This window comes from Triplophysa dalaica, chromosome 24 (genome assembly GCF_015846415.1).
Source record: "Triplophysa dalaica isolate WHDGS20190420 chromosome 24, ASM1584641v1, whole genome shotgun sequence".
Classification (NCBI taxonomy): Eukaryota; Metazoa; Chordata; class Actinopteri; order Cypriniformes; family Nemacheilidae; genus Triplophysa; species Triplophysa dalaica.
The window spans coordinates 7,830,628-7,842,896 of NC_079565.1; the positions used below are offsets into that span (position 1 = coordinate 7,830,628).

Below are 12,269 nucleotides of genomic sequence, written 5' to 3' on the forward strand. Positions count from 1 at the left end.
TTATTGCCAAAAAATGAAACCCTGCAGATATTTACGCAATTTGTATTGTTATCCCACTAACTACATATGTATAATATAATGTTCCATAATACAAATAAATATATATTAAAATGGACCGAATGCTAAAACTGTTCAATAATGGGCCGAAAAACACAGACCAGTGTCATATTAAACCAAAAAGGTTACAAACACAGTTTTTAACACTTTTTATTGTCTACCCAAATACATTATATTAAACATCTGGGCACAAATGCTATTTTGTTTTCATCCATAGGATTGAAATAGAGAAAGTGCCGGATGTCAATTGAGACTCATAACTATGACAGCGTTAACATTTATGCCAACAGGACAGCTGCCTTTAAATATTGCACACAAGATTATTTAAGACAAGAACATTCAACACAGGTGATGTCTACAAGATCAAAGCTGAGTAATACGTAATATTTACATAAAAAAAGAAATTCAAGTCGTCCATGTTCCGCAGGAGTTACATCTTCACGCAAATCCTTTGTAACAAAAATGTATAGATGTTATACACATTGGCCTGTCAAGACTTGTTTTGCTTTCCTAAAAGAAAGCTGTTTACAAACCCTACTGGACAACAGATGAAAAACTAAGCTCAGTTTTTTTTCAGCCATGCAAACTGTAATACACACAAGGTAAAAAAAGTGCTCCAATTTGTTTACATTCCAATTGAATCAATGAGTGGGAAAGGCACACTTTCTAACAAACGAGTGATAATTTGAGAAACAATTAAGAATAATTAACTCTATTATTCACAACATTTCTGCAAACATTTTTTAGCTTCAGATAAAAATAAGAGACTAGATTTTTGTGAAAATATGAAGCTCATGAGTCCATATTTTGATGATTTAGCACCAAAACGAAAAAAAGCAAGATAAAAAATTAAGTAATGGCAGATACATATGGTCTCTGTGATGATATGGGTCAGGATTTTTTAAACAATTATAAAAGCAATGAATTTTGTGAGTAAAGTCACTTGTTATAAATGTTAAGGAAGTGCAATTTAAATATATATGCACACTAATATAAGGGGGGTCACAATTTCCCCTGAAGAAATTAATCTCAAAGAAGATTAATATGTAGATTTTTTACTTGTTTAAGAGGCTCTATTATTTAACATAGTGTCAATCAAACTGAAAACTCCAAACTACTCATCCTACTCAGAAATAAATCACTCACAGTCACAGATAAAATCGCATCTCACTCTTCACAGCAGCAAACAAATAAATCAGTCTTATTAGACAAAAAAAATAAAGTAGCATAATCCTCTGAGCCGTGCTTCGCTCTGATATTCAAGATGAGGTGCAGTCAGTGTAAGTGGTCACCATGTTTCCCCTCCTCTGGGTTACAGTTCTGCAGTGCTGTTTGGCCGTTCCCTGAAACCTGCTTTCTGTCCTTTTGACGTGCCTGTCAAATGTAAACATCTTCTCCATATCGTCAAACATGCCTTCGAAGACACCAGCGCCAAAAGCACCCTGAACATGTCTCTTATGGCGGTTGTGTGCTTGCTGGTGGGCTCTGAATTGTTCGTCATAATGACGTTTCGGACGAGCGTGCCTATTTTGGCTGTAGATATCAAAGTCTTTGAACATGTCATCGAAGTTGAAATCAAAGGAGTGATGTTGCCCGCCTCTTTCTCCACCCATGTCTTCACTTGCAAATGGACTGTTTCCTAACTGGTCATACTCTCGTCTTCTCATCTCGTCGGATAGGGTTTCATATGCTGAGGAGCAAGAGGTTTCAAATGAATGGGTGGGAAACAATACAATAAATATATCTGTATATTTTCTTAAAAGCATGCTATTTCATTTGACAGATTATCACAAACCGGTCAAATTTAAAGAAGAAGGAAACCATTTTGACACTTACCCTCTGCAATCTCCCGAAAATTTGTTTCCGCATCCGGGCTCTTGTTTTTGTCTGGATGATATTTCATGGCAAGCTTGTGAAATGCTTTTTTGATCTGACGTTCAGAAGCATCTTTTGGGACGCCGAGAATATCGTAGTAGTCTTTTCTGGCCAGTATAAATTCTGCTATCATTAGGATGCACACTGCGAACATCAGCGTTGACTGTGCTGTGGCCATGTTTCTAGCTGTCTGATAAGAGAGCAAAGAGACTTTATCTGGTAGAAGTATCACATACCATAATAACACATTTGATAACCATGTCATGATACATTTTATAGTCGATTTTATCGTTGTCAACAGGATTTGCCCTCGTGATATAATTTGAATGACTCTACGTCACGTCGGCTGCAGAAATGCAACACAAAGTAACAGTTCTACCAATGCGCCACGCCCCTTTGCATAACAGAGATTTACATAACATCGTACTTTTGATTTTATAATAAACGAAACTCTAACTATTTTGATTAACCAAACCTAGTGATTATATTTAGATTGCTATGGCATGGAATATTAAATCTAACGTTACCGGTGTATGAGATGTTTTTACCAAGATGTTTTGTAACTCCTGCTTTGCGTTACACTACATTTGTTCTATATTGTGTCATGTTGAAGATGATTCCTTGCTAAACTTGCCATTACAAAACCCCGATTAAACACGAAAACGCAACCAACTTTTAAAAAGACATTAGTCAGCCCTCTGCATTTTTTCTAAACCTATTCTGCAACTATACAATGGAGCCTTCGGATAAACACATCGTTACATCTGCACTAATAATAAATGCTTTACATATATAAACATTTAATACGACGTGACTGCTAACATGAATAGGAATGTGTACTTACTCTTTCTGACAGCAATGTTTGAAGCGATCAAACCTAGACCGTTGTTTTCAATCTTTTGGCAGTACAACACGACTCGCAATGCAATTGGTTCATTTCTGTACCACGTGAATCCTTAAAAACGAGTCTGAAGCCTGAAAACGTCTGGTTGCGTTTTATTTACGCAGATACCCATCTAGTGTCAAATTACAATTTGTAAAAAATTCAAGAGGTTGATAACCTACTATAAATAATTCAGATGCTTTAAAAATAACAGAACACGATTTTATTTCTATATTTAAAACGTAAAAAAAAAACGTTTGGTCCAGATTAAAGGGAGAAACGCCAATCATTTTTCTAAACACGTATGATTCAAACTAATTTTTAAAAATAACATATTCAAATATGATTTATCTTTAAATGTTTAATCATCACCTAAACCGTGACTGTTTGCGTACAATAGGTTATAATGGGCATCACTAATACTTAAAACATCCTTTATTTACAGGGATTACAAGGCATGTCCGGTTTTGTACAGCCAATAATATCAGTATTCTTATTTAGATATGACAAGTTTACGACAACAGCTGTAAATATTACGCATGATGTCATTACACTACCCACAATGCCTCTGCTGCAAAACAACGCACGCGCAGTGCGCACATCTCAAGCGTCTCTCAAAGATGGCGGGCGTCCCCGATCCACTGGAAGATATGCTCTACTCCGAAGTGGACGAGAAAGCCGTCAGTGACCTCGTAGGCTCGTTAGAATCGCAGCTCGGCGGACAAAACAAGTCGGTGGGCGATATAAGGAGACCGGGTTCATCCTCCAGCGCGATAAATCCACACTTGGGAAAATTGCTGCCCGCCCAAGTAGGAACAACACTGGAGCAGCAGCGCCAGTCAGAGCGAAATCAGGAGGGAAAGTCTCTGGAAAACGGTCCGGACAGGATACAGGCGTCTCTTTCTGTCCCGTCCGCCTCGAACTTGTCTAATAACTCCGCATCTTTGGTTACCGCTACGAATCGGGCGCAGTATCATTCAGCGGGAACGGCGGCATCAAATCCATCAACTTTGTCCGCGAGCTGTTCAAGTGACGCAGCAGCAACGGACTCTCATCCCAACACGAATCACATCCGGACCGCTCCCGCCAGAATACAGAGTTTGAACGGAAGCAGTGGCACGTTGAACTCTTCTGTAATAGCGTCTGCTCCCGCCTCTGTGGCGGGATTGCAAGTTGAAGCCAGACCCGGCAGTGTAAATGGTATTGACATTGGTTCAGGTGTAGGTAAAAGCAACATGTCTGCTCCTAATAACACAAATACCGCTTTCGTGTCTGCTCAGCCCAGTAGCACACTGCCACAACCATTAGACAGTCAAGCAAATCCCACCATTGCACTGCACAGGCCTCCTAATACCATCACAGGTGTTGTACACAATGGAGGTGACCCCAAAGTCTCAGGATTGGCTCTCGGGTCCACTTCCGTGGCATTAACAAACACTGAGCCCAAATCTGACCCTCAAAGCCAGATCAAAGCTATCGTCCCGAACCAGCTCCCCGTTGCTCCTGTAGGTTTGCACCCCAGCACGCCCACTCAGATTATTGTGTCCAGTGCGATGCAGGTTAGTCCGGTGGTGACCTCACTTCCTGTGGCAAGCACTCCCTCTGCACTCGCAAAGCCAGCGACGACGACCCTCGTAGGCCAGCCTACGACCCTGTTGAGGCCCGGCACGCCGACTCAAGGGACGGCGACCGGGATACCCCAGCAGCGCTTGGGGGCACCTACGACTCAGCTTGTGGTCAGGCCGCAGCAGCAAAATATCCAGTTACCTCCAGGATTCACTATACCGCCAGGTGAGCGCTCCATTTGGTTACTTTATACTTGTTTGAGTACTCTAAAGTTGAAAAAGTGACTTATGATGTCTATTATGTGTGGTTGTGTTGCGACTCTTCTCTGTAGGCATGGTTCTGGTACGCACAGAGGTGGGTCAGCTGGTGTTGGTTCCCCAGCAAGTCCTGGCCCAGGTCAAAGCTCAGAATCAAAATAAGGGCACGCTGTCTCCGAGACCTGCAACACCTACGGCCGTAGCACCCTTCAGAGTCACCACATCTGTTGCCCAGGTATGAGCGAGACAAGTGTTCTGAGTATCTTTACATTTTCTTTTGCACGGCATCACTGTGTGGAGGGTGTCTCTAACATCTAAACATACAGTCATGCATGTGTCAAACATACTTGACCGTGCATGTGACAGTACATTTGCAATGCTAGGAGCTATATGCTATAATCACAAAATGATATTGCATTATTAAACAAATGTAAATAGCAACATTTTCATACACAACTGTGGAGGTTTATATGTGCTATTGACTGCTTTACAAACATAAGCGTGCTTAAAAATGTATACATTCATCTCAATATAGGTTTTGTTTACACTTGTTCTTCAGAAGCATTAGAGAATCAGATATTATTTTACGTTATGTAGAATACAAATGAGCTATGTTATTTGGAATTACGTAGTAATATAAGTGTATTTTGTGTAGTTTTATTTTGCAAATCAATTATCACGTTAAATGTTATAATAGAATGAACACGTGTGTTATATTCACCGAGAAAATTGGGGGGATAAAAGAGGGATTGTTTCTCACAAGTATTTTTGAATTTAATCTAGTGAAAAGTTGATGCCTCACAAAGTTTTTTTTTTGTTATTTTAGTGGTGTACATGTATTAACTGGACTTGTATGATCTGTCACCGCTGCATGTTGGTGCCAGATGCAGATGTTTCAAACTGTTAATGTGCTTTTGTTTGACTTCTTTTTTTTTAAGTCACGTTACTGGGAAAGCTTCAAACCAGGACGGTCCTTTCAGGAAAAATAATGAGAGTTTAGCAAACATTTTGTGATCGCCTTTTCTCTTGTTGCCACTCAGCAAACTGTTAAACTACACGTCTTGTGTCCTCGACCTCTTCCAAATGCGATTTGAGTGTTTAGAAAACAAATTGTATGAGACTTCAGTTACACCTGCAATCCACTTGTGATCAGATCGCTTGAAGCAGATCTTATAATCAGGTGTAAATAGTATTATTTTTGTTTTGATATCAGTTGTATAACTTTTAATACAGGCTGAAAACTCACAACATGGTTGGAATTGTCGCTGTAGGTTTAGCAGAGCTACAGGCAACGCTGGATCACATTAAATCACTGTTTTTAACTCAGCATGCCTTTTTGTTTTTATAGCAGAAAACAGCAGTGGTAACAATTACCTCAGCTCAGAAGCCTACCACCACAGTCATTACAGCAGGAGCCCGTGTTCAACCCGCACCGCAGACGGTCCTCAAACCCTCACTGACCCCACAGAGTCCCACCACGACTTCCGCTGCCATCCCTGTCAACAGAGGTCCAGTCCTCTCTCAGGTACTACTGCTCTCCCACACAGCGTGTCATTTTTGTGCCTCCAGAACAAGACTTTTAATTATAATTAAATTATATTATAATTTGCTTGTTGGAGGGTTTGACTGTATCATACTAACATAACAACACTAGCTCAACCAATCATGTGCATGTGTGCTGGAGGTACCCTTTTTGTATAAAGTATGGATACGTTGTTAAGGTATACCGAGGTTTGAAAGAGTCAAGGTTTCAAAACCGCTTCAATTTTCTGTGATTACGTTTCTAAGGTATGAGCTGTGTTTACACAAAAATAAATGATTAATTAATGTAATGCAATGTTTGATGTTCAAGCCTTATATAAAGGCCATGACAAAAGATTTTTTTGAAAGAGTATCATTTTTAGGCTTTATTTTTACCTGACATATATGTTCTATGAATGTTGGTAGGAATTCAAATGTAGATGTGTCCAGTTAAAAAGTTGTTTGTATATGCAGACATTTGAAAATAACACAGTTTAGTGTAATAATCGCATTACTGTGAAACAGTGATTATTTTGCTAAAGGTTATCATAGTCAAAATCTCATACCGGCCCATGCTTCCGGGGCATTTGTCATTCTTCTTTACAGTTCTGTTGAGCGTTAACATTAAATAAATTCAGAGGACAAAACAAATATAAATAATTGGTGCTCGGTAGGGTTGTGACAATATGCCCATTTTGACAATAACTGATATTAAAATCCATCATCATACATAACATGTTAATTCTATACATATGGTATTGTAAAGCAACTTTCTATGGTTACAAACTCTCTCTCTAATCCCTACTCATACATTTTAAGTGTGATTTGTTGGCCAAAAATATTAAAATAGAGATTACAGAAATAGATATTGTGAAAACATTGTTACCGTGAATTATTTTGCCCATGTGAAGTGAAACTATAATTTTGTGACAGCCATAGTGCTGAGACTCTGCCTCGATATGATTTTGATTTCATCTTTTCCCCCCTGAATTTCTCATTTAGGAAATGCAAGAGAATGTGAAGAAGTGCAAAAACTTCCTAGCAACGCTCATCAAACTTGCATCCCACAATTCCCCCTCACCAGAAACATCGAAGAATGTGAAGGCACTAGTGCAAGATCTGCTGGTAAGATTGTGATGCGTTTATCAATTTAGATTATTTAAAAACAACCAGCACTGTTGTTTTTAGAATGGCCCACTTTTGTATCGGTTACTTGTTTTGAATGAATTTGAAAAAGCAGTTTGTGGTCTATCAGTGTTTATTCATCTATTAAAATAACTTGAGTCTGTAATTGTTTATTGTTTAACTTAACAAAACTTTCTGCACGTTGGGAAAACTCCTTGAGACTACTGTTGAACAATTCTCTTTTTATTAAAATCTTCAGTAACTGGGATGCCTGCCTTTTGCTCTAATAACACGATAGAAATTATATTTAAGGATTTATTTTATTTTAAAAATATATAGATTGTTAGAAAAATATTATCACAATCATTTTATTTATCATTTATTTATTTTGTAATGGATGATTGGTTCAACATGATTGAAAAATTCGGATGAAAAGAATGTTGATTCTGTACAAATCAATGTCACAGATTGTTAACTTGTCCGTTTGGAAAAATAATGTAGTTTAATGAATTTAAGGTTTACCATGATTTTTCTGTATTTAAGATGTTTCAAAATCTTAAAACTTGGCTTATTTAGCGTTATACTTTAAATCACATACTTTTTAATGTTGTATTGAAAATAATGAACCAAAGATTTGTGTTTCAAATCTCAACAGGACGCAAAAATCGAACCAGAGGAGTTTACGAATCGCCTGCAGACGGAGTTAAAGTCATCTCCCCAGCCCTACCTGATCCCTTTTCTTAAGGTAGAGTTGAAACTTTATCATGATGGAATGGCAAAACCTGATTACAGAATTAAAAAAACAAAATTAAACCCGTTTCTCTTTACACAGAAAAGCCTGCCTGCTCTGCGTCTCACTCTACTGAACTCGCAACAGTCTTTAACCCAGCTCTCCCAAACCTCCACCACCTCCACAGTCAATACCATTAAAGCTCCAGTGCCGAGTGCGCTGACCTCCACCGTATCTAGCATAAGGCCAGCCACCGTAATGGCTCCATCTGCCTCTGTGGTACCTCTGCACAATTATTTTCCTCTTTCTGTTTATGATGTTGAGGTAGCACAACATTGATTGTTTTCTCATCATCTGTGAATTTGTTCTCATCAGGCTGTTAAGAGACCCGGAATGCAGGCGACTCCAACGAGAATGCCGATTGTGTTCACACAGGCAGTCCGTGCTCAAGGTAACGCCGCTACAAGCGTCTTAATGAGCTCAGAGTCCATTTGAAACCCACTAAAGGAAAGTTATTGAGGACGATTGCATCCTTTTGTCATGCAATCGTCCAGCGAACGGCCCCAATGTGATTAAGAGTTTTATTGCAGGTGCTGCTGGGACTCACGTGCAAATGAGGACTCCCATGGGTGTGGCTTTTCAAGCCTCGGCCAATCAGAAGCAGAAGCTGAATGACCCTGGGGGTGGGACTTTCAGGTAATGTTGCTCAGAGTCCAGTAGGAGGCAGCGTTTCTCTAAAATTGTGGGTTTAAATGGTTTTGGGGCATAAGAGAATGCGAGAATGGTGTAATGGAATGAAGGTTAATTCTTAAGATCTGTGATTTATTTTGGTGAAAAATATTAGGTGTTTTGTTATTATTAGGCCTGCTAGTTGCCTCAATCTCATCTTCTATTAAATATCTTCTATTATTTCTCAAAAATAACTGCAAATGCACATTAAAAAATTGAGAACGTTTCAGGATTTTGAAACATGTAAAACAAAAATGTTTTAGTATAAAAAATATGTACATTTATTCATACCTGCAATTACAGTATTCTCTGAATGGCCAAATTGTATATACTCCTTTTGTGTCCACAGGGATGATGACGACATCAATGATGTGGCGTCCATGGCCGGCGTGAACCTGAACGAGGAGAACGCCCGCATCTTGGCCACGGGCTCCGAACTGGTGGGCACCCAGATCCGTTCCTGCAAAGACGAGGCCTTCCTTCCCGCCAGCCTGCTCCACAAGCGTCTCCTGGAGACTGGTACGAAATATGTCGCTGCCACGGTACTCTCACCTACCAGAGGCAGTCTGGCAGTGTTGCTCATCAGGATCGTTTTTTTCTGGCAGGTTCACAATAATAAAGAGGTTTAGGTTCTCCCGCTAGCGTGTGGGTAGTTAATATTCCTTCTAATTACAGTATCAGTGTTGACTGACGATGTTTTGAAGGCGGTTCTTCAAATGGGTGTGGGATTATGAATGGATTTAAACAAAAAGCTGATGAAAGCTGGTCCGATGAGACAGGATGGATGTGTCACTCTTTCATAAGCTCCACGATTCTTCGTTTTGGATCTGCGTACAAGAAAAAATAGCATTTTTCTACAAAAACACATGAATACAGTGGTGTCACTCTAGATTAAGCTTGTTTTACAAGTATATTCAAATTCTAGACTGACAATGATTTTACCACTGGAATGCGGCACCTAATGAAGCCAAAGCTGGCTTTTTAGATAGGGCACATAAAGGCCCTGGTTTTGAAGACAAGGCTCAGCTTAAGCCAGGAATATGCTTTAGTTAAATTATGATATGCATGTCGCTTTAAAAAGATGCCTTTTACGAAAAGTATTTCTGGGGAGGATCTTGAGACAAAACAATGGGACAGACATATTTAGAGATATGTCAGGGCGACTTATTTTCAGTTTAGAAAGCTCAAATATTCATTTTAGTATGGGACTAGTCTCAAGCCTTGTCTGTGAAATCGTGCAAGGATCTATCATGGTTATTTCTAAAAGTAAAACGTCAGTAATGTCTAGTTTCAATGCCAAAAGCTGCATGGTATGTATAACATAGACTACTGTTTGAAAGGTTAGGTTGATTTACTACTTTTGTAATGAAAATATGTCCTTTTAAATAACAGCTGCCAATAATATGCATCATGGGTGTCAGAAGCAAAAAATTAGTGCAAAAACGACCTCACTTTCTCAACAGCTTCAGTGGCGCAGTGAGTAGGATGTGTGACAAGTTATTTTAGTTTGGATGCTATCAATCAAGTTCGAATTCACCTTTCCCCAAACTAACTCTTCTACATTTTCACATCACATATCATACAGAGGCATTTATTTTTCAAAAAACTACGGGAACATTTATTTTGGCCATGTTTTTCGACGCATGATCGCACAAGCATGCCGTTGTCAACTTTAGTCATATAAAATAATTCACCCTAAACAAAGTTGTTCAAAGTGAAAAATGCTGGGTGTCTAGTGTAACAGAGAAAGAGCTGTTTGTTCAAGACTAGCGTGGAAAGGGTAGGAGCAGTCTTTTTGGAAAACCACTAGCCACAGTATCAATCCCTGTTTAAGGTATACGTTTACCATTTGTTCACTTTAAGTTAAATGATTTATAGCATTTATTGGTAATATTAGGTATAATTATTGACATGCCACCACAGACCTCACAAATTTCCAAACCCTGGTTATGTCCACAAAAGGGCTAACTTGAGGTAATACGGGAGTAAGTCAGGAGGGTTCATGTGTTAAAACTGCCCTGGTGAACTACATGTTTGTTCATGTTTGTTAGTTAATGTTTTCATAAACACCTGAAAGTAACCAAATGGACCCTTAATAAAGAACAAAGAGTTCTTCTGAGTACTTGTAATGAGCAGCTTTATTCGTTGGTCCTCCAATAACACATTTTACCATTTGTATAGATAGTGGGGCATTCACATAAACAGGAGTTGTAGCAAGTATTTGCACTTCAAAATTAAATAATACATTTGAAAGGTACATGTTTTGAGAAAAAGAACTACCGTTTCCATAAGGCTAGCTACAGTCCTGTCAACCTGAGATGTTTTTTAACTGTCAAAGGAGGCAACACTTTTTTGGGCTCACATTGGCTGATTTCTCTTTATTACTTATCATAAAATAAGCCGTTAATGTTTTAATTTAAAAAACAAATACGTTTGCACGATTATATATGTCTACAAAACCAATTTCACAAATTTATTTAAACATGCGCCTTCAGATCCAATGGTTTCTAAGACAACGAAAAACATTTACTCGAGTAAGCCTAAACTTTTGAAGGGTAGTGTGCAGAGAGTGGAATAAAGCTGCTATTCAGTAAAGTCACTGGTGCCGTTCCAGTGCTCTCCACCTAAAACGAGCGCACTTTCATGTGTGCTTCCATTGGTCACTCACTCCTTAAGTCAGACTAATGAATACTCAGAGCCTGAGGTCTCAGCCTGTGCATGAATACTTTATAGGCCGTCTTCTGATGCTTCTCTGTCAGTTTGTTTTGTGCTGAGTTGAGAGGTCGCCTCGGGCTCCGTCCCTGACAAGGTCACTTGCATACAAGCTCAACGTCCCTGCCTAAGCAAACAATGCACATTTCAAGGACTTCAACTGATGGATTCACATCAACATACCTGTAGATGCTACTTGTAACATTTGTACATTTAAAGAATTTAAGTATGTCTGAAGAGAGAGTGTGTTCTACTTACCCCTTTAGAAATCTTAGTTGATTGGTTGCCAGGGCAATGCCGTGCAGTTTTGTTGATGATACGGGCCGTTGCTAAGGTGTTGCTATGTGGTATTCTAGAGCACTAACGGGTGCTAGTCAGAAAAGCCCACAAGCTGTGATTTTTCATCATTAAGGTCGCAAAAAGGGAATGTTGCACGGCTTGCGTATGAATCTTCCTACATATTACCCATAATTCCCAGGGAATCGGTCAAGCTGAGAATAAGTTAATTTTGTCCACCTGTTGGAGAACAGTGTATTTTCACAGGAACCAGGGTTCATAATCGAAACCAGACATCTAACAACTATACGTGCAATCTGTATCCATCACGCGCTCCAGCATTCAACACCGCGCTACTTTCTCATCAATAAAGATTAGGCAACCTTCACATAAATCATTTTAAAGATCTCTTAAAGAGCATGAAGCAATACTTTCCTCTAGATGTGAGGCAGGTCTTTGGATCCCTCTCACCCAAAAAAGCACCCTCCATTATTGTATTTAAGCAAACTCTCTCCCCCCCTTGCGCTTGATTTAGCAC

General features: G+C 39.2%; 2 protein-coding genes across 6 annotated transcripts in view; one reads left to right on the forward strand and one right to left on the reverse strand.

The window, feature by feature from the left end:
- Positions 1-191: 191 nt before the first annotated feature.
- On the reverse strand, positions 192-3,497 carry dnajb9a (DnaJ heat shock protein family (Hsp40) member B9a). 4 transcript variants are annotated; one of them, XM_056739648.1, is made up of 3 exons: positions 3,377-3,497; positions 1,894-2,122; positions 192-1,747 (listed from the first exon to the last, which is right to left on the reverse strand). In XM_056739648.1, exons 2-3 carry the CDS (start codon positions 2,108-2,110, stop codon positions 1,317-1,319), a joined length of 648 nt encoding a protein of 215 aa, XP_056595626.1. In that variant the 5' UTR covers positions 2,111-2,122; positions 3,377-3,497; the 3' UTR covers positions 192-1,316. The 4 variants fall into 4 exon arrangements, with proteins under 4 accessions (XP_056595626.1, XP_056595627.1, XP_056595624.1 ...); XM_056739649.1 differs by having other exon boundaries at positions 1,894-2,118; positions 3,377-3,485; XM_056739646.1 differs by lacking the exon at positions 3,377-3,497 and adding an exon at positions 2,777-2,850.
- The window catches only part of si:dkey-219c3.2 (transcription initiation factor TFIID subunit 4), a 35,269-nt gene continuing 25,972 nt past the window's right edge, over positions 2,973-12,269 (forward strand). The window contains exons 1-9 of one of the 2 annotated variants that reach the window (XM_056739643.1): positions 2,973-4,606; positions 4,713-4,873; positions 5,987-6,163; positions 7,162-7,284; positions 7,940-8,029; positions 8,117-8,293; positions 8,390-8,465; positions 8,605-8,710; positions 9,093-9,262. In XM_056739643.1, coding sequence (XP_056595621.1) covers positions 3,355-4,606; positions 4,713-4,873; positions 5,987-6,163; positions 7,162-7,284; positions 7,940-8,029; positions 8,117-8,293; positions 8,390-8,465; positions 8,605-8,710; positions 9,093-9,262 — 2,332 coding nt within the window. In that variant the 5' untranslated portion in view covers positions 2,973-3,354. The remainder of the gene's footprint in view (positions 4,607-4,712; positions 4,874-5,986; positions 6,164-7,161; positions 7,285-7,939; positions 8,030-8,116; positions 8,294-8,389; positions 8,466-8,604; positions 8,711-9,092; positions 9,263-12,269) is intronic. The other variant, XM_056739645.1, reaches the window with a different exon arrangement.